The following is a 22,219-nucleotide window of genomic DNA, read 5'->3' as shown; positions in this document are numbered from 1 at the left end:
CTCTTCTCCTATGCTGGCCACAGGGCCTTCTTTACGCCTTCCCACCATTCCCTCTCGTCCACAGGGTCCTGTTGAAAGTGTGGGAGTTCAGGGCACTACTAATCCTGATCGCCCCAGCAACATTGGTACTCAACACTCCTCAGTCTTTCGTGCGAAAGACCCATAGCCCTCCCACTAGTCCCAGACCTCATATCCCAGGAGTCGGGCAGGCTGCACCACCCGGACCTGCAGCCTCTCCACTTGACAGCCTGAAAGCTCCATGGCTTATGGCTCAGGAGCTCCAGTGCTCTCAATGAGTCCAGGAAGTCCTGCTGGGTAGCAGGAAATCCTCCACTAGATCCACATATCTTGCTAAATGGAAGTGGTTCTGCTCCTGGGCGTCCCACCAGGGAATGCACCCAAGATGGACACCAGTACCCAGGGTCCTGGACTACATGCTAGACCTTAGGCTCCAGCATCTCTCTTCCTCCTCCATTAAGGTCCACCTGGAGGCCATCTCGGCCTTCCACCCAGGGGAGGGGGGCAAAACATTGTTCGCCAACCCGATAGTTAATCGATTTTTGAAAGACTTGGATAGGCTCTACCTGCATGTCCGACAATCTGTTCCCCAATGGGACCTAAACTTGGTCCTCTCCTAGCTTATGGGGCCCCCTTTTGAGCCGATGGCCACATGCACACTCCTTCACATATCATACAAGATCTCCCTCCTAGTGGCAGTCACGTCCGTGACGCGGGTATCTGAACTTAGGGCACTCACACGTGATCCCCTTTACACAGTATTTTTTAAAGACAAGGTTAGACTCCGCCCCCATCCAGCTTTTCTGCCTAAGGTGATCTCTTCTTTTCACACTTCTCAAGATATCTTTCTGCCAGTTTTCTACCCAAAACCACATGCATCTGGAAAGGAACACGTCCTACACACATTAGATGTCCGAAGGGCGTTAACCTTTTATTTGGACAGGACCAAACCTTTCCATAAATCACCACAGCTTTTTGTAACTATCACGGAATGTATGAAGGGCCAACCTGTATCCACCTAGAGGATCGCCTCATGGATAACCGCCTGTATCAGGGAGTGCTACTCCCTAGCGGACATCCCAGCTCCATCTCTTCGGGTGCACTCTGCGAGGGCGATGGCCACCGCTTTTGCAGCGCAGGTCCCCATCCCCGACATCTGCAGGGCTGCCACATGGTCTTCGGTCCACACATTTGCCAATCACTATGCCCTGCCCCAGTAGGCCAGGGAGGATGCCACCGTGGGTAGGGCGGTTCTTAGCTCTTCGAGATGTGTTGCTCATGTCCATTCCAAATCCCCACCCTTTGCTGAGAACATACTGGTAAGAAGGAACAGAGTGGGGAGGGGGCCAGCAGGGATATATATGCACTGATATACCGGCACCACTCCAGGGGGCTCCTGCTGTCCCTAAGGGTACTGCTGAGGGAAAAAACTTCCGACGACACGTGCAGACTGCGTGCACACACCTATATTGGAATGGACATGAGCAACACATCTTGAAGAATCACAGCTACGAGGTAAGTAACCAGTCTTTCTATTCTTTAACAGCCTCCAATCATTTGGGTCATCCGGGACTAGATTATTAGATGATCACAAATTAGTTTTATTTGACAAGTGATGATGAATTTATAGTACAAGTTGAACCCCTCTAGTCCAGCATCTGTGGGACCTTACTGGTGCTGAACCAGAGAATTTGCCAAATCATGGGAGGTCAATATTATCTAGCAGCATTACCAACATTTCCACAGCATACTGGGCTCTTAGAAGACATTTAGGGATACATTAGAGCTAAATAACAGCACTGAATGCTGAGTGCCAGGACTGATGTATGTAAACAAACTTTATGGGACCACGGAAAACCTGGCCACACCAAGTGGACATCTGGCAAACTATAATCATGCCAGACCATGGATGTTACCAGACCAGAGATGCCAGACTAGAGAGGTTGAACCTGTAGTTAATTTTTGTAAACAGACTAAATGACTTGCTCATTAAAGCAAGTACATGATGAGTGAATTTTTGATGGAATAGTTTCCATAACAAATTGCAGTTTTGTTGAAATCAGGATGATTTAATGTGATAAACAGCTTAGACATTTGTGTATAATGCACATTTTTTTAAAGGATTTTTCATTTGTTGTAATACAAGAACTTTTTTTTGTGTTTTAAATTTTCAACTTAATTTTCAGTGTACATAACCAGTATGTGTGAATCTCTTTTCACAGATATTTAAAATGCCATTGCTTTGTATTGCTAACATTTATGTACATTTAAAAGTCCCCCAGTGCTGTAGATATGTACACAGGCAGAGTTGCTGTAGTGATGCTAATCCCAAGATATTAGAGAGACAAGGTGGATAAAGGCTACATTAGGGAGAGCAAAGCTGCCCAGTCTTTTGATCATGCTACCCAGGAGTCAAATCGCTTAGGCCTGGTCTACACTAAGGGATAAATTCAAATTAAGATACACAACTTCAGCTACATTAATTGTGTAGCTTAAGTCAAAATATCTTAACTTTAATTTTGGTGCTGTCCATGCTGCAGGAAGTCGAACTACCAGTGTCAATGGGAGTACCTCTCATAAGAACGGCCACAATGGGTCAGACCAAAGGTCCAACTAGCCCAGACCTAACCTCCATGTATTTATCTAGTTCTCTTTTGAACCCTGTTAAAACCCTGGAATTCACAACATCCTCTGTCAAGGAGTTCCACAGGTTGACTATGTGCTGCGTGAAGAAAAACTTCCTTTAGTTTGTGTTAAACCTGTTACCTACTAATTTCATTTGGTGACCCTAGTTCTTGTATTATGGGAACAAGTAAATAACTTTTCCTTATTCACTTTTTTCACACCAGTTATGATTTTATAGGTCTCTATCATATCCCCCCTTAGTCTCCTCTTTTCTAATATGAAAAGCCCCAGTATTTTTAATCTCTCTTCACATGGCACCCATTCCAAACCCTAATCCTTTTTGTTGCCCTTTTCTAAAATCTTTCCGATGCCAATATATGTTTTTTGAGATGAAGTGAATACATCTGTATGCAGTATTCAAGATGGGGGCATACCATGGATTTATATAGAGACAATATCTGTCTTATTCTCTATCCCTTTTTAATGATTCCTAACATTCTGTTTGCTTTTTTGACTGTTGATGCACATTGAGTAGCTGTTTTCAGAGAACTATCCGCAATGACTCCAAGATCTCTCTTTGAGTAGTTATAACTTAGTCCCCGTCATTTTGTATGTAAAGTTGGGATAATTTTTCCCAATGTGCATTACTTTGCATTTATCAACATAAAATATCAGTTTGAATTAGCGTGTCTTCACTAGATCTGCTAAATTGAACCCCAGGAGATTGACTGCAGCTGCTTCAATCTTATCTGTTGTGTAGACATGGCCTTGATTGTTTAGTGTCCCTTTGCTCTCTAGGGGTGCATCTAGACAGCAAATCTTATCTTGGAATAAGCTACTCAATTTGTGCTATGCAAATTGTGTACCTTATGTTAAATGTATTTCAAAATAGCTTATTGCAAAATTTGGTGCTGTTTACACACTGCCAAATTTCAAAATAATGTGCTATTTTGAGACATCCCTTAGCCCTTGTGGAATAAGGGTTACAGAGATGCCAGAATAGCATGCCTGTTTTTTCGGAATCTATTTTAAAATAGCAGGCACGTGTAAAAGACGTGTAATAATTTTTTGGGGATACCTCTGGTATCCCGAAATGGCTCCGCTGTCTAGAAATACCCTAGGTTCCTAGACTTGGGAAACAGCTGGATCACTTTGGACTGAAGCCTAGATGTAGGCCACTGATACCTGCAATATTTCCCAAAATGTTTTTCTTAGCAGTCACTTATCAAGAGCCATTGTGTTACTTTCCTTTTGTTTTTCCAACAGTCTGCTGTTAAACTAGATCAATATGTTCATGCAGGAAAGCTTTACAATCCAATATAACTGTACTGTAACTTTGCCTCCAGCTACAGGAGCAGCATACCTATAGAGGTAGCTACCAATCCGCCCACACCAGCGAGTAGCAAATTGTAAGGGAGCCTTCCAAATAATGTTAATCCCTTTGATTGAATGACAGGTGTAGTTAACTCTCTGGATTACTTGTGTTATATTAGCAGATGGGTGTGTGAAATCCACCTATTTACCAAATATACTGTTAAATACAAACTACTCTCACATGATAAGGGCGTTGTTGGAAAGCACAGTAAAATAAAGATTTGGACCTTGTAGAGATGATGCATAACTATTGGTAGAGGGGGAGGAGGCACAATTTAAGTTTCCAGTGGTATACAGCAGGGTTCATTCATAAGAAATAAGAAGGTTTCTCATAGGAATTATTCTTATTTACAAGGAGCAGCTGCATTTTTATGTGCTGATATTTTGGCTAAGCTAGACCAGCTTTTGTGTTTTCAATAGTACTTCAATGTGTATTTGAATTCCAGAGCAATACTTTTAAAATATTGTAAAAACAACAAGTAGTCTGGTGGCATCTTAGGCTTCATCTTCACTGCGAGTTCTTCTGGCAGAAAATATGCTAATAAAGGATGCTTTAGCATAAATCACAATCTCATTAGCATATTTTCTGCTGTTTCTTTTTGCGCAAGGGGTTTTTGTGTAAAAAGAAGCAGTGTGGATGGAGTTTTTGCACAAAAAATTTACCAAATGTGCCTATATGTTAGATCACACCCTGGTGTAAATAAAGCTATGCTGATTTACTTCAGAGCTACGTTGATTTCTACCAGCTGAGGATATGGCCATGCTATTTTTATATACATACATATATATTTAGCTTTAACAGGCTATTTAAGATTTATTACAGCAACACAGTATTGAACTGTGGATGTATACCATAAAACAGCTGAATCTTTATTTACTGTTCCAAAAAAACGCAAAGGCTAGATATTTCTACTGGCTGTTACGTGCTAGTAGTTTCACTTAATAATAAAGTTCTCAATAAGAATGGAAACAATATTTAATAGCTGCTATAATCTGTAAACAGTGAGAAATGGAAGATGTCCCATGCAGGAGAAACATTAGTAACATCCCTTCTGCTGTATCTATAAACATTGAATTGAAACATTAAGGTCACAAACGAGTATTTTCTCAGCACGTAGCATGAAGCTTGACAAGGCTTCAAAAGTAACAGGTGGAAGAGTAATTAAATAGTTTCCAAAAGAAAAGAACTACAGACAATATAATAATATAAACAGGCCACAGGTCTGCGTTGTACCATGATTATCTTCAATTACAATAAATCTTGATCTTGTAGTATAGATGAGATTAAAATTTGTGGGGGGAAAGGTTGCAAAACTGACATAAAACGTCAATAAGGCTTAGGGCAAAAGAGATTATATATATATATATATATATTGTTCTTTTTTACTGACCGGTACACAGTACTGGCACTTCTAGATGCAGTACCAGCACCTCCAGTCAGAGCTCAACAACTATTACCCTGGAATACTGGTACCTTTTTTTTTTAAAACAAAAAAAGCAGTGTGTGTGTGTGTGTGTGTGTGTGTGTGTGTGTGTGTGTGTGTGTGTGTGTGTGTGTGTGTGTGTGTGTGTGTGTGTGTGTGTGTGTGTGTGCAAGGCTTGAGTTTGGAGGCACGTTAAGTACATTCATACATTAACTCACCAAGAATCAAAAAGAAAAAAAATGGGAAATCATGAGTTTCCCAGCCTCTGGAAAAAAAACTTTGATTATGAATACATTTCCCTGTTTCATAAATTTCACCAGGCTTACTTTAACTGCTCACCAACTCATCACACAGACATATTTGGGGGAAAGCTAAATGGGGGTAACACAGAGCTGATACACACAACTTTGAAAACTGACCATGCATGTGTCAGTAGCTAATCAAAGTTCCATTTTTTCTTCCTTGGCAGTAACTCACCTATGGGAGAGGAAACCAGCCAAGTTTCTAACATTCTTGCACTGAGGATTTACCCCTCTGTAGAGTAAACTAGGTGTTCGACCTTAATCTGCAGGCTTCTGGGATTATGTAGCAGCCAAGGTCATGCAGGCAGATGGCTCTTTGCTTCTGCTATAATGCTGAATCCCATGGATAGAACTGTGGGCTAGCACATAGGTATAGGGGAAGCATAACCTGACCAGAGGGGACCACCTCCCAACCCCACATGTGCATCACTCTCTCTCTAGCTGACAGTCTGGCTTGGAAAACAGGAAGGAAAAGGTAGCTAAATGTGAGCTATATCAAATCAAATTGTGTTAATCATCCAAGTATCGAGCCAACACCCACAATTTATACATAGTACTGACATATGTTCTATGTACGAAAAGACAAGGCTACACCTATGTATAGTTACCAGTAAACTACAATCCAGTGCAGACTATTACAGTCAAATGGGTCAGGGGGCTTGTGACAGGGCATCTGCCCTGCACTGGCCCTTTAAGGGCAAAAACCCAGCCCTGAGTGAGGGCTGAGAAGCCCCACCTGTGGCAGTTATTGCTGATTAGGGCCCAGCTGGAGGCTATATAAAGAAGGGCTCCTGGTGGGAAAGAGAAGACTCACTTTTGCAGTGGCTAGAGAACAGGAGGGACCTGGCTGCCTGGAAAGCAGGAAGCTTCCTGGAGGTAGTGGGGCTGGGGAGCTCTGGCCTAGCCTCACTCCCAGGCTGCAGGGCTTAAGGCAAGACCTGAGTGTATTGGGTTGCAGGGATACAGGCAGGATAGGAAAAGGAAGCAGGTCCGCACCCTCTTGCCAATGATGAGTGGCCATTTCAGACTGCAGTTTGCTTCTGAGGCAGGGGCTAGATGAAGACTGACAGTGAGTGGGTCACTGAGGCAAGCAGGGTACAGGGGAACTGGGTGTTCCCTGGGAGGGGAGGACCCCAGAGTACAGAGACTGATACGTACACACCCTCCCCTGGAAGTGGGCTGAGATACACTGGAGTGGGCACTTTCCTGAAGAGGACACCACGGTCCAAGAATGACGTGGGTCCAGACTGGAATAGGAAGGGAGGACACGGGGAGACATCAGCCAGAGGGAGGTGTCCAGCTAGCTGACAAGAGCTAATTCCCAGGGCTACCAGCAAGAGACACTGTGGTGGTGAGCTTGCCCCGTGACAGGGCTGAATTATGTTATGATAGTCTCCAAACACAGATAACCCAGCCTTTGGTCTTGCAGTGTAGATGTGATGGAATCCTTGGCTAACCACAAATTTCCAAATCATGCTACAGTCCTTATGGTCACTAGGGTTACCAGGTAGTCGCAAAAAAAAAAAAAAAAAACAGACACACTTGATCGGGGGCGGGGTATGGCAGGGAGGAAGGGGAGGGTGGGAAGCAGAGCAGGCGAGGGGTCAGGGGCAGCGGGGCACAAGAAGCTCTCTCTTGCCTTGCCGTACTGTAAATGTCCTTGCGCAAGAGTGGGCGAGCAGTGTGGACGCTCTGCGGATTCTTGCGCAACAGCCATACTTGCGCAAGAAGCTTCAAGTGTAGACATAGCCTCTTTGTGCCCACTGGGGACTCTGATTAATCGGGTCTGAAATATTCAGTCTACTGTGTAACACTTTATAATTTGGGCAGGGTTTGAAGCAGCAGACTCGTAATCTGATTAAATAAACATCTTAATGAGAGTATTTGAATTAGCAAAGGCTGCAGCTGTCTTACCTTCTTGAGAAGCCTAGGCTTTGGAAACCACAAGTGATGATTCACAAGTCTGAACTGACACACAAACTAATCTTTTCATCTGATACTGAACATGGCTCTTATTGTTTCAGCTTTAGTATTGCATCTTCCTAGCTGCTAGCAGAAGCAGAGTGGATGTGACAGCTCTCCCTTTCCACTACATACCTTTATCATTGTTTTCAGAAGAATCAGTCTGTACAGCCTGAAGTGTGACAGGTCCATTTTTAGCACAGGCAGGAGGTTCAGACGCAACCTGAAACACCAAATTTTATATATTTGCTTAGCTGCATGCCTTAGAATACACATTGTCAAGAATTTGCACAATGTAGCAGAAGATATCTGATAGAAAAAATTCAAGTGTTTAAGTGACCTAGGTTTCTAAGTCCAATTTTAAAATTGACTTAAAAACCTTAGAAATTGAGTAGAACAATGCCTAAATATCTTTAGAAATAGGAGTTTTCATGCCCGAGGCCCAGATCTTAAGGCATATAGGCACCTAAATGATTGGAATGTATTGTGTTAGTGTTCCCATCAAAAGGAGAGGAGTGAAAATGTGGTGCCAATGACATCAATAGGGGGTTTCATATTGAAATCAATCAGGATAATACTTTATCTCAAGATTTTGGGGCCTGTGCACCAGTATCTAATATATAAAGGAGAATGTTTATAAGTGTGTGTGCTAATAACTTGGACACTATAAGAGCTACTGCAACCAAACTTTGCATGGGATAACCTTTCATCCAGGAGAAGGTTTTAAGGTACTTTTGGACCCGATTGGGCCTGAGCTCAAGCTGTAAAAATCAAAAAGTAACCTGCTGCACTGCGCTGCAGGGGCCGCACTGCGCTGCAGCGGCCGCCCCGCCCACCCTAGGTTCCGTGCCTGCCACCTGCGGCCCCCAGCACCATCCAGGACTATCCCCCTCCCACCTGTGAGGTTACATAAGCGACCCCCCGACCTTCCCCCCACGCCGGCACACAGTGCCCCGACCCCCCATGCGCACAACAGCTCAGGCACCTGCCCTGCCCCCCGCAGCACCTGCAGCCCCAGGTGAGAGCTGGGGCACCCTTCCCATGTGTAACCTCCCCTCCACCTGGGGCCGCACCTTCCCCCTCCTCCGGGGATGACGTGGACCTATATTTTAATCCCTATAGAAATCAGTGCAACTTTTCTACCATTCAAAAAAAGATAATGGACTACTGTTTTTTCTACATTTTGTTCCTCCAGTTTCCCAAGCAACGCCGGGTAACTTCAGCTAGTTTCTTCTATTGTTTTTTCCACCCGTGTGCAGAATAAATTTTGTTATGTGCACCAAGGCACGTGCAGATGTGCACCACCAATATAAACACATTCTGCTGGCTGTGGGCAGCACCTGAATTTCTCCTATATGGTTGCCCAAGTGCTCATCTTACAGGGGACACTGCTGTGCACCCTTTCCTCCTACTCTATATACACAGGAACAAGAAATCTATACTGAAGCCCGTAACATAGGAAGGTTTTATACAATGAGAGTGGGATTTTCAAAAGCACCAACGGCAGCTTGAACAGGACTCTGGGTGCCTTTCTTATTAATGCAACAATAGTCAAGGGATGAGGTTTTTTTGGTTACCTGATAATTCTCTGTTGTGCACACGTTATCTTGGTCTTCAGCTTCTTCTTGAACCGTCAAATTATTTCCCATATTTGCTGCACTATGGAGAAAAACCATTTATTAATGCAGACTTAATGCATGGCTGTGAAGGAATCTATCAAATTAAGAGAAGGCGACTGAGCACAGGTTTTGGCAGATCTGCTTTGGAGAAAGTTCTTTATTACATCACGGTCTCTGATACTACAGGCCTCATTGCTTGGATATAGTTTGCCCTATTGACAACTGCTCACCAAAAAGAGGGCATATTCCCAAATATTTCTGGCTTCTTTATGAAGTTTAGTTGCAGCTGACACATGTTTTGCTTGTTTAGACTATATGAACTGTGTGAAATAAGAGCATAGAGCCTGTGGCTGCTAGCTGCAAAGAAGACAAGGATATGCAAGGAATTGCCCATTATTAAGATGAGAGGCTAAACACTGTGGCTGCGTCTAGACTGGCATGATTTTGCAGAAATACTTGTAACGGAAAAGTTTTTCCGTTAAAAGTATTTCCACAAAGGAGCATCTAGATTGGCACGGATGCTTTTGCGCAAAAACATCCGTGCCCAGTATAGACGCACTTTTGCGCAAGAAAGCTCCAATGGCCATTTTAGCCATCGGGCTTTCTTGCGCAAAAAATTAAGGGGCCTGTCTACACTAGCCCTCTTGCATAAGTATTCTTGCACAAGAGGGCTTATCCCTGAGCGGGAGCGTCAAAGTATTTGCGCAAGAAGCACTGAATTCTTACATTAGAACGTCAGTGCACTTGCGCAAATTCAAGTGGCCAGTGTAGACAGCTGGCAAATTTTTGCACAAAAGCGGCTGCTTTTACGCAAAATCTTGCCAGTCTAGACGCACCCCATGAGTATCTAGTACTGAAATATGGGAGGGAGGGAGCGTAGAGATTATCCCAGCTGCTCTCATACGAAGTGCAATTAAAAGGAGGATGAGGAAAGTGCTTGCAGGCATTTTGAAAATCTGGCTCGTCAGAGAATGGTCTGTAGCATTTGCCATACTGCACACGAGACGTTCTGCCTCCCAACAGCCTCACACATCTGGCCAATGGCATCTAGTGGGATAAAAGCACCAGACAGTGTCAGGGAGAGAATTCCCCAAGGCACAAGAGCAGGGAAGACCCAATGATAGCTCCAAATGTGGGGGTCATGTCCAGGTGAGATATTTCAGTGAGGTAATAATAGTTTAATTCAGAAAGGACAGGATCTAACAGCCTTAGAAGTCAATGAAAAGACACCAAGCGCTACCGTCAGCCATGTTCCTTCTGCCCAAGGCCCTGCCCTTTCTGGGAGTATGGAGTCAGGCTCCCCCAGACCTTGCCTGGGGTCCTGTGGAAGTTATTCCCCTCCCCCCCCGCCTGAACCAGACCTCAAAACTGCAAGTATTTAGGGACTGTGAAGTTCTACTGTAATTGCCGACCTTAGTAGTTCATTCCACTTCATCCCATTCTGTCTTTTGACTGATTGTATCAAAGTGCTGTACATAGGGTTGCCAGATGGTTTAACAAAAAATACCAAACACCACCCATTCACATCCCCCCCCCCAAAAAAAAACCACCAGGGAAAAATTCTGTTGAGGAAAAAAAGTGTGTGTGTGGCGGGGGGAGACCAAAGTTGTTAAGCGCAAAAAAAGAGGGGGGGCGCTGCACCTTTAAATGACCCTGCACTTCTCACTCCCCCGCCCCCACCAGATGCGGCAGGGGAAAATTGCCCCTCCCCCCCATACTTCCCGCAGTCCTCACTCCCCTGCCACCACCAGACACGGGCTTCTGTCCGAGGGAAACAGGAATACTGGACATTGCACATGTCTGGTATTTTCTGGAGGTTTCTTTACCGGGCAGGGCACCCAAATACTGAACTGTCCAGGCAAAAACCAGGCACCTGGCAACCCTAGCTGTACACAAAGAAGCAAAGCAATCTTAAGCCCCAATTGGCAGGTCAGGCAGGCAGTTTTGTGTTTTCCTCTTTGAAAATGAGAATCCAGTTTGTTCTTTTAATTAGGCAGTAAGTGCTGAGTTCTTTCTTTCACTCCCAGATGGCTTTGGTCATGTTGCTTAGATGTACCTCAGAGGAGAATTTTTTTCTAGCTGTTTTCATTAGGCAATCATTAAATATTCAAGATGGAGGAAATGCAGGGGTAATTAAACCTTTAGTTATGCAAAACTCATTCAGAACAAGGTCTCCTAGTATTTGAAGCCACCAAGATTGAAAGTTTAAATAACTGGTCACAGTTAGGGACCAAATTCTCATGAAATGGGCTAAAATCTGGAATGGTTTTGCTAAACCTCATCGAATAGGATTTCTCCTCACACCCCCATCTCACCCTGAGCTAGTTCAAAACTGGTTCCTTTTGTATGCAAACTCCCAAATTTGGTGAGGCTATGTCTATACTGAGAAGGTTTGATGACAAAAGTGCTGTCGCCAAAAGTGAAAACAAGTCAAACCAGTTTTTCTGCCTCCCATTGTCAACATTTCATAGCCACATTGCTAGCTCCGAAGACAGATGGAGCAAAGCATCCCACAGAGTAAGTATCCCATAGAGCAGTGTTGTGGGATGGCACAGCTGATCTCTGCACTTTTTGAGATTTCCTCCTAGCTCTGTGAGCTCTCTGGGCTGAGGAATGTGAAACCAGCACCGCAGTCTCCCCAGCCTTCCTCCTGCAGCATCAGTCTGCCTGTTGCTGTATTCCTAGCAGCGCAGAACAAAAGCATTTCAATGATTTGCTCTCTGTTCCCCAAACAGAGCATCTGGAGCTTTGAAAGAGGAGGGCTGCATGCCTGCCGAGCAGCAGAAATCACAAAATACTGAGCACAGCCACCAGGGCAGGCATTGTGGGAGACTGGTGAAAGCCAGTTCTCTCAACAAAACAAACAGCAGAGTCCACACTGGCTCTTAAAGAGATAGAGAAAGACATGTGTCTCACAGGGCTGGAAGTTTTTTGTTGCCAAAACTGGTAACACACATTTTCCCAACACAATTCGTATTGTCATGTAAACACTCTCACTGTTTTGTCGCCAAAAGGCAGTTTTTGGTGACACAATGTGCCAGTGTAGACAAGCCCTGAGCCTCTCTCTCGCACCCTTTTTGCTGCACTTTAAGGGTCTGATACCAGACTGCAGTGAACATTGAAATATTACCAATTGATTTCAGTACATAAACACAGCTGATATATTGACTTCAATAAGAATACTTGTGTGAGTACAGACGGTAGCATTGAGCCCTAACTTCAGACTGTGGAGAAGTTTTACAAGAGGCTTATCGTTTTAGCTAATAATTGAGTTATACATCAGGACTTTTGACTTTTTCTGGAAAATGGCCAGTATTTCCCCACAGGGTTGGGTAGTTCTGTTGCCTAGCAACAGTAAGTAGCATGTTATCTGGAGATTTTTTTTAAAAAGGGTTCAACTCTTACTGCTTAATCTCAGTAGGAAAATTCAGGATCTAGTTGAATCTGGAGATTTTATTTCTGTTTTCCATGCACAATGTAACTAGGTTTAACTGCTTATACAAGCGGACTATACAACTTACACAATGTAAGCAATGTTTGCAAACTAGGTACTTCACTTTCCACTTATGCATATTTCCATGTATGCAGTTGTAACAGATATATGTGCATTTGAAAGAAAAAGAACACAGCATCTAGGTATTTTGACAAGAGTCTCTAGGGCCTAACTGTAAACTCATTTGTATCAGTTTGATATTCATACAATTCAGATTTCAGTTGCACCTGAACAATAAATTACTGAGATCAGAACCTGGTCTAGTAATTTTATGTTCGTACATAACATTAAATGTATAACTTTGATTGAAAAATATAATTCCAGCAGAAAACAGATTGTATTATTCATGTTTATTGCTATAGTGCCTCAGAGCCAAGCAAAACCAGCCCCTGCTGTGACAGACATTCTTCAGTAGCAGTTCCCAAGCACCTGTCTGTGGACTGGTGTTGGTCCGCAAACTGCTGGCTGCTGGGCTGTGGCAGCTGCTGGAGCTGAAACTGGCTGTTTGCAGCAACTCGGTTCCAGCAGCCGTGGTGGCTAATTTTGCAGGGTGGTGGCGCTAGGGCTGAGGTGGTGACAGGAAGAGGTGGAGCAGGAAGCGCCTCCCCACTTCCACCCAGGTAAGATGGCAGCCTGGCCAGGGCTTCACACTCTGCCCCGCTTCTACCAGTAGGGGCACAAGATGCACTTGGGGAGGGGGGAGGCACAAAGGAGGAGGGGCCGTGTGCGCCACCAACGGCCACTCCCCCTGCCTGCCTCTATAGAGGGGGCAGCTTTGCTCTGAGGAGTGCAGGGGGCAGTGATGCCCTAAGATCATGCTGTAAAAACTCAAATTTTCACAGAGGTGCAGGGTTTTTTTTTTTCAAATATTCCCTTCACCTAACAGGCTAAATTGCCTCCAGTAGGTCAGTTAGGTCTATTACTGAAATAGTTAAAGTGTCAGTCTATGCAGTTCAAATCAAAGCTGAATTCATCCAAGTGCAGAATGACTAGAATCAGGGCTCTATTTAGAGACCATTTCCAATGTCCTAAACTCTTTCCCAAGGAAAGCACTTGTTTGGCAGGATCTTTTTTGCACACATCTAATCAACATGGGTAACATCTTTCCAGTATGCTATTCTCGCTCAGATGACAGAAGCAGAACTCATTTTATAGCAGTTTGTCTAATTTTTAAGGCCAGTTAGCAAAAGAGGTAAAGCCCAGCTCCATTAACAAAATGTGAGTGTATAATATATGCACAAGCAATTGGTGCAAACCATGACAATAACTGCCAATTTTGCTGCTTAGAGGTCCAAGCAGCCATTTGTGCATGCAAGTATGTTATTTGCACATGCAATTTCAGTAAATGTATGCACAGATTAAGCATGAAAATGCCCACACTATTTTATATGTACCTATGAGGAAAAATCTCACAATGGCACTTAGGAGCATTATAATTCCCTCCTTTCTTCTAGTCTGACAGGCCAAGCTTGTTAGCTCATCACCATGTAATAGACAGTCGGGGCAGTCTGCTATTACAACAGATTACTTAAAATCACAGTACAATCCCATATAAAGAAATTAAGGTGGAACTCCCCCTTCTCCAAGTCAGCAAGGTGGTGCTTTGATAGGCTGCTGGGTTGAGGATGTGTGCACAGCTACATTCTCTTCTATATTTATTCTCTGAACTTTACAAGCCAAGGCTGTCATGCCAGAACCTTTCAATACCAGCAAATTTATTTAGATCAGTGGTTTGGAAATTGGGTTGCCCAAAGTTAAGCTCCAGAATCCATTTAGACACCCACATAAAAAAGCCACCTGGTTTTCACAGGTACTCAGCAGCTGCAATTCATATTGATTTAAGTAAATTATTTAGGCTTTGGTGCAAAATTAACAAAATGCCTGAACTTTCATATGCACTTCACTTTAAATTCTATGATCATCTGCATATTTTCTTTTAAGCAGAATCTGATCTTTTCTGTCACTGTCTGAGAGTCAGTCTCTCTTAGAGCTGCCTGATGGGATCTCCTCATGTCTCTCAGATTTTATACTTTACCAGTGCATCACTTATTTATTCCCCAATCATGGAACAGGACCACATTGTGCTAGGCATTGTACAAACGCAAAATAAAAAGATGGTCCATGCCCTCAAAGAGCTTGTCTCTTCCAGATACGGGCATGTAGGCAAAGCATGATTCCACATAAGATTTGCTAATAAACCTCTTCCAGACCTAGCCTGTGTTGGGGGCAAATAGTGATTATTTTTGGTAGAGTGATACACCCTCATGGGAATCGAGTGGGAAGAGAAAGTCCTTGCCTTGTGGAGGAGGACAAAGGTAATCTTGTCATCAGCCTGGCGTTTTTTTTTAAGAGGCTACAGGTTTTTATATCAAGTTGCAACTGTAACCTTGCAGGAGAATCAGTCAAACCTGGAAGACAGGAATGTAGTCTAACTGGATTTAAAAGGAAAGCATGCTATGTCCAAGTCAAACACAACCCGTGAATAGTTCCTCTTCGGAACACTTTTTCACCTCTTCTGTTTTGAACTGAGAAAAGAAATTCCGAAAGAAATAGGCTAATTGTTCCAACTTGCTGTGAGGAGTAGCATTTATATATATTTTTGGAACCAAAGCACTTTCCTTAAGGGAGAAGTTCAGTCTTTGTGTGGCTCCCTATCTCCCTATGTAAGGGTGAATATCATCCTCCCTTCCCCCACCATCTAAAAATCATAGGTCTGGTTCTGTGGTTTTGCAGAGTAAAGACTGACCAAGTAATAAATAAAAAGTGATCTCTTGCCCATGCTGTGTGAAACCACTCTGAAACTAACCCTTTAAATGCCATTTATTGACCAACCTAAGATTGTAATACCACAATCAGATAGCGTTCAGTAATAGAGGAACGTACACAAGGAGCTCAGGCATTCAGTTAATTCAGCACTGAAACAGCCATGTGCTTTGCTGGAAGTCCCTTTACAATCAGTCAGGCTTAGTTCTTGTTTCACTATGTTCTGTGCCTAGGGAACAGCATGTTTTGCTGCTGATTTTCAGTGAGAGCATAAGTAAGTCTGATTGGATCTGCACTGCAGGTGGCTGCTGAGAGAGGAAAATAAAATAAATGCAGAGCAGAGGTGTACAAGGATCTGTCACTGTACAAATATCCAACGAGAGCAAGAAGCTTTTGATCCGACCCATATGTAACCAAAGACGGACTAGGAGTGGGGTAGCGCCCTCAGCAAATCCCCTTCCTACCTTCACAGAAGTCATCCAGCTCTCATTCACTCTTTGCAGAAGATGGGTGGGACAGGAGTTGTGATCTAACAAGCTGTGGGAGGTGGAACAGGACTCTTGAACTTGGAAAGGAGATTTTATCCACCTTACACAGAAGGGAAGGGACCAGAAGGAACAAGGGAGGAGTGAAATTACTCACACTGAGCAAACAAGAACCACCCCAGAAAAATTCAAACAGCAACAAAGCTGTGGCTACTCATTCAGAAGGTGCAAAATTGAAATCCTTAAATGTTCACATTCAAGCTTTGCAAGATAGTAGTGCATTGCATGATGTGCATTAGTCAAACAGGAAGGGTAAATTAGCTAAGACTGGCATTTATAGACACCCCATGCTCTCCTGGGAAATCTTACGAGGGAAATTCAACAAGTATCAAGAAAGCGTTAATAGCTCCCATGGAATTTGGCAAGCATCTCTCTTGGAAAGTCTATTTCCTTTTGTCTTTCTGTTAATTTGCACTAAGCATCAGCTGGCAAATGGTGATGCAAAGTAAAAGATGACGTGCACAAGCCACGCTGAACAATAAACAAATCAACACACAACTGTGCAGCTGCATCCTTCACAAAAATTCATGAGAACAGACAGATCTAGATTGAATTGTGGGATAGAAGTACATCAGGAAAACAGCCCAGTCCAAGACACAGGAGAAATAATTACCCTGAATATTACCTTGTAGAGGCTCTTTCCAAAGAGTCCCACGACCACTGGAGCTGTTTAGGTGGCAGTGCTGCAGTCCCTCAGTGAACAGCTGCCAGCTGTAGCTTGTTGTGGCTTTAACAATCAGCTGTCAGAACACTCAGGAACACTAGGTGCAAATAAAGAGAGGGGTGGAGTGCACTACTCTACCAGCCCTGTCCAACTATTTTCTGTTCCTGGACTTTAGGGCCACTCAAACCTGTTCAGTTGCATCCATTTGCTTCACTTTTTTTTCTCTGCTGACTTCTTACATTGTGCTGTCCCAGCAGCAATAAATTCTGTTTCTTCCCAGGGTTAACAACTATTTGCTGAACACTATTTAAAAGAGCACAATTTCCCTCACATTGCCAAAACAGACCAAGGGAAAATCATTGATGATTTTCCTGTTCAGTGTAGATGAGATGGATCTTATATTTCCTTCTGGAAAGGGCAATACTATTTAGCCATTTTTATTTTCAGAGCATTGCGAAAATTAAATATTTAACCTTCATTTTACTATTTTATATATAGACCTTGAGACAGGGATTGTCTTTTTACTCTGTGTTTGTACAGGACTCAGCCCAATGGGGTGCTGGAGCATTATTGGGGCTCTGAGGTTCTCCCACAATCTACTGTATATTTGAGAGAGTCTCTGTGTGTGTCTGTCTGTTCAAGGACTCCTCCTAAAGAGTAAGAGCTAGGAATACCAAATACAGCTTCCAAATGCAGGCAAGAGCTTGGTTGTGCCAGGAAAATGGGATGTGCCTGGGATGGGACTGTTTCTCATAAAACCATAAAGGAAAGAGTCACAAGGCACTGGAAAGGGGCGGGCTGGGGGCATGCCCCCCCATCTGGGACTGCCCCAGTTATGAGCCTCCCATCCTCTGGCACCATTTAGGGAAGGCAAGGAAGCTGCTCCCCCCTAATTTATGTGGGGGCATTGCTGGCTGTTCCTCTTTATCAGGGAGCAAAGGGAAAGTGCACAGTTTGCTGCATTCTGACAAGGGAACTCAGGGGCAGAGGAACCTGGTCATGACCCCGCCAGGAAGGGGCATGCACCCGTCTGCCAGCTGTGCCCACTGGAGCTGCAGTGGTCATGGAGAGGTGCTTTTCACCTGGCCCCAAGTTGCTGCAGAGAGAGAGAGAGGGCTGGGATAGTCCTTTCTCCCCAGGGCAGCTTGCATACCCTCCACCCCTCACCCCCAGTCCACCTCAGAGCAATGATTTAAATGAAGCAGGTGCATTTTCATTTTATTTTCCAAAAAACAAAAATTAATTGAATTAAGGACCTGAGCAACGTCAGGTAAATCTTCTAGTACAAAACAACAAGGAGTCCCATGGCACCTTAAAACTAATGTTTATTTGGGAATAAGTTTTCGTTGGTACTAAAACCCACTTAGAATCATAGGGTTGAAAGAGACCTCAGGAGGTCATCGAGTCCAACCCTCTGCCCAAAGCAGGACCAACCCCAACTAAATTATCCCAGCCAGGACTTTGTCAAGCCAAGACTTAAAAACCTCTAGAAATGGAGATTCTACCACCTCCCTAGTTAACCCATCCCAGTGCTTCACCCCCCTCTTAGTGAAATAGTTTTTCCTAATATCCAACCTAAATCTTCCCTACTGCAAATTGAGATCATTGCCCCTCATTCTGCCATCTGTTACCTCTGAGAACAGTCCCTCTCTATCCTCTTTGGGACCCTCCTTCGGGTATTGACGGTTGCTATCAAATCCCCCCTGACTCTTCACTGCTGTAGACTGAATAAGCCCAAATCCCTCAGACTCTCGTAAATCATGTGCTACAGCCCCCTAATCATTTTGTTGCCCTCTGCTGGACTTTCTCCAGTGCGTCCACATCATTTCTGTAATGGAGGGAAGGGGCAAAATTGGATGCAATACTCCAGATGTGGCCTTACCAGTGCCGAATAAAGGGGACTAATCACTTCTCTAGATCTGCTGGAAATGCTCCTCGTAATGCACCCTAATATGCCATTAGCCTTCCTGGCTACAAGGGCACACTGTAGACTCATATCCAGCTTCTCATCCACTGTAGCCCCCAGGTGTTTTTTTTTTTTTTTTTTTTTTTTTGCTGAACTGCTGCTTAGCCAGTCGGGCTCCAGCCTGTAACAATGCTTGGGATTCTTCCTTCCTAAGTGCAGGACTTTGCACTTGTCCTTGTTGAACCTCATCAGATTTCTTTTGGTCTAATCCTCCAGTTTTTCTAGGTCACTCTGGACCCTATCCCTACCCTCCAAAGTATCTACCTCTCCCTCTAGCTCAGTGTCACCCACAAACTTGTTGAGGAGGCAATCCATCCCCTCATCCAGGTCATTAATAAAGATGTTGAAAAAAATTGGTCCTAGAAGCAACCCTTGGGGCACTCTGCTTGATACCGACTGCCAACCAGACATCGAGCTGTTGATCATTACCCGTTGGACCCGACAATCTGGGCAGCTTTCTATCTACTTTACAGCCCATTTATCCATCCATACTTCTTTAACTTTCTGGCAAGAATATTGCAGGAGACTGTCACAGGGCGGGACTCACCCCCATAGCACCTCCTGCTGGTAGCACTGGGAATTAGCTCTTATCTCCCTGCCAGAAGCCTCCCTCTGACAGGTGTCTCCCTGTGTCCTCACTCCACATTCCAGTTCTGGACCCGCATTGCTTCTGGATCACAGCATCCTCTTCAGGACACTGTCCTCTAGCAGTGCCCACTACAGTTGTCAGTCATCCCCCTTTTGGGAGGTTTACCAGCAGTCCTGTGTCTCTGCACTCTGGGGTCCTCCCCTCCCAGGGAACCCCCTATTCCCATCTTGTCTCAGTACCCACAGCCAATCGTCATTAGCCCCTGCCACAAGGGCAAACTGCAGTCTGAAATGGCCACTCATCATTGGCAAGGGGGGTACAGACCAGCTGCCTCTTTCTAGCCTTGCTGTCTCCCTGAAGCCCTAGTACACTCAGGCCTTGCCTCAGGCCCAGCAGCCTGTGAGTGAGGCCAAGCCAGAGCTCCCCAGCCCGGCCTGCCTTTTCTCAGCACTACATTGTCCAGGAAGCCTCCCGCTTTTCTTGAAGTTGGGTCCTTCCTGCTCCCCAGCTAGAACAAGAGTGTCTCTGTCCTCATCTCCCTCCTGGAGCCCTTATTTATCCAGCCCCCATCTGGGCCCTCATTGGCAGCATCTGCTTCAGCTGTGGGCTTTGCTCCCTCAGCCCTCTCCCAGGGCTGGGTTGTACCTTTAAAGGGCCAATGCAGGATAGACACCCCATCACAGAGACTATATCAAAAGCTTTGCTAAAGTCAAGGCATATCACCTGCACTGCCTTCCCCATAGCCCCAGAGCCAGTTACCTTGTCATAGAAGCCAATAAGGTTGGTCAGTCATGACTTAGAATAATAGAATCCTAGGGCTAGAAGAGATCTCAGGAGGTCATCGAATCCAGCCCCCTGCTCAAAGTAGGACCAACCTCAACTAAATCATCCCAGCCAGGGCTTTGTCACGCTGCGACTCAAAAACCCGTAGGGATGGAGATTCCACCACCTCCCTAAGTAACCTATTCCAGTACTTTACCACCCTCCTAGGGAAATAGTTTTCCCTAATAGCCAACCTAGACGTCCCCCACTGTAAATTGACACCATTGCTCCTTGTTCTGCCATCTGTCACTACTGAGAACAGCCTTTTTCCATCCTCTTTGGAAGGCTGCTATCAAATCCCCTCTCACTCTTCTCTTCTGCAGACTAAATAAGCCCAAATCCCTCAGCCTCTCCTTGTAGGTCATGTGCTCCTGCCCTCTCATCATTTTGGTTGCTCTCTGGTGGACTCTCTCCAATACATCCACATCCTTTCTATAGTGGGAGATCCAAAACTGGATGTAATACTCCAGATGTGGCCTCACCAGTGCCAAATAAAGACTTGCCCTTGGTAAATCCATATTGACTATTCCTGATCACTTTCCTCTCTTCCATTCCTTCAAAATGGATTCCTTGAGGATCCCCTCCATGATTTTTCTGGGGACTGAGGTGAGGCTGTCTAGTCTGTAGTTCCCTGGATTGTTCTTCTTCCCTTTTTAAAAGATGGGCACTACATTTGCCTTTTTCTAATTGTTTGGAACTTTCCCCGATCACCATGGCTGTGTCTACATTGGCATCCCTTTCCGGAAAAGGGATGCTAATGAGACACTTCGGAATTGCAAATCCGCGGGGGATTTAAATATCCCCCGCGGCATTTGCATTTACATGGCTGCCGCTTTTTTCCGGCTCGGGGTTTTTGCCGGAGAAAAGCGCCAGTCTAGACGCGATTCTCCGGAAAATAAGCCCTTCTCCAGAAGATCCCTTATTCCTACTTTCAAGAGAAGGGCTTATTTTCCGGAGAATCGCGTCTAGACTGGCGCTTTTCTCCGGCAAAAACCCCGAGCCGGAAAAAAGCGGCAGCCATGTAAATGCAAATGCCGCGGGGGATATTTAAATCCCCCGCGGATTTGCAATTCCGAAGTGTCTCATTAGCATCCCTTTTCCGGAAAGGGATGCCAATGTAGACACAGCCCACGAGTTTTCAAAGATAATGGCCAATGGCTCTGCAACCATATCAGCCAACTCCCTTGACACCTTCGGATGCATTAGATCTGGCTCCATGGATATGTATGTTCAACTTTTCTAAATAGTTCTTAACCTGTTCTTTCTCCACTGAGGGCTGCCCACCTCCTACCATACTCTGTGGTCTAGTGCAGGGGTCTCCAAACTACGGCCCGCGGGCCGGATGCGGCCCGCGAGGCCCTCTCATCCGGCCCGTGGAGACCTTTTTGTCTGGCCCCGCCTTCTTCCACGTGCCGGTGTGACGAGGCGACCCCCGCCCGTCCCTGGGGCGCCGCCGAACGGGCCCTTCTTGCCGCGGGGGGGGGGCCCTGTCAGGGGTGTGCGGCGTGTACTCACGCCGCGCCGGGGCAGGAGAAGCGGGCCGCTCCGCTGACAAGCGGCCGCGCGGCGGCAAACGGCGCAGGGGGCGGGGGTTAGCACGGGCGGCGTTCCCCCGCCCAGACTGACAGGGCAGCCGGCCAATCATGGGGCAGGATGGGCGGTGGTGGTAACGCCCGCCCGGCGACGTGCGGGGGAACGTGAACCCCGGCGGGAACTTTAAAAAGGTGACCCCTTCCGCCCGGGGGGGGAAGGAGTGAGTGGTGGCAAGCAGGAGGGGAGGACAGCGTGCAGAGGAAGGGGAGAGCAGGGGGAAAAGCCCCCCCCCTTCTCAGGAGTCCAGACCCGACAGCCACCCAGACGGCAAGACCAGCCCCGGCAGGAGGGGTGGGCGTCTGGATATACGACCGTCAGCCTGACGGACGAATCAAAGGTGACCGCCCCACGGTGGGGGGAGGTAGAGGGTCACACGAGGAGGGAAAGGAAGCAGCCCAGGGCAGAACTCGTTAGAGTTGGCGGGCTGACGAGTTACGGCAGGAGCCCCGTCAGCCGGACC

The 22,219-nt window shown here is 45.4% G+C and overlaps 1 protein-coding gene across 10 annotated transcripts in view; it reads right to left on the bottom strand.

Annotated features, from left to right (window-relative positions):
- Nucleotides 1-16,901, bottom strand: part of BCAS1 (brain enriched myelin associated protein 1) — a 98,422-nt gene extending 81,521 nt beyond the window's left edge. For 6 of the 10 annotated variants that reach the window (XM_075901170.1, XM_025187927.2, XM_075901176.1 and 3 more), the window contains exons 1-3: nt 16,751-16,901; nt 9,283-9,364; nt 7,841-7,928 (exon numbers count right to left, since the gene is read on the bottom strand). In XM_075901170.1, coding sequence (XP_075757285.1) covers nt 7,841-7,928; nt 9,283-9,354 — 160 coding nt within the window. In that variant the 5' untranslated portion in view covers nt 9,355-9,364; nt 16,751-16,901. Of the gene's footprint in view, nt 1-7,840; nt 7,929-9,282; nt 9,365-16,044; nt 16,169-16,750 lie in introns of those variants that run through there. The other 4 variants (XM_075901173.1, XM_075901174.1, XM_075901172.1 and 1 more) reach the window with 3 other exon arrangements.
- Nucleotides 16,902-22,219: the final 5,318 nt, after the last annotated feature.

The sequence above is a fragment of the Pelodiscus sinensis genome, chromosome 18 (assembly GCF_049634645.1).
Source record: "Pelodiscus sinensis isolate JC-2024 chromosome 18, ASM4963464v1, whole genome shotgun sequence".
NCBI classification, from domain to species: domain Eukaryota; kingdom Metazoa; phylum Chordata; order Testudines; family Trionychidae; genus Pelodiscus; species Pelodiscus sinensis.
The sequence above is the reverse complement of the archived record's forward strand: the minus strand, read 5'-3'. Positions and strand labels throughout refer to the sequence as shown.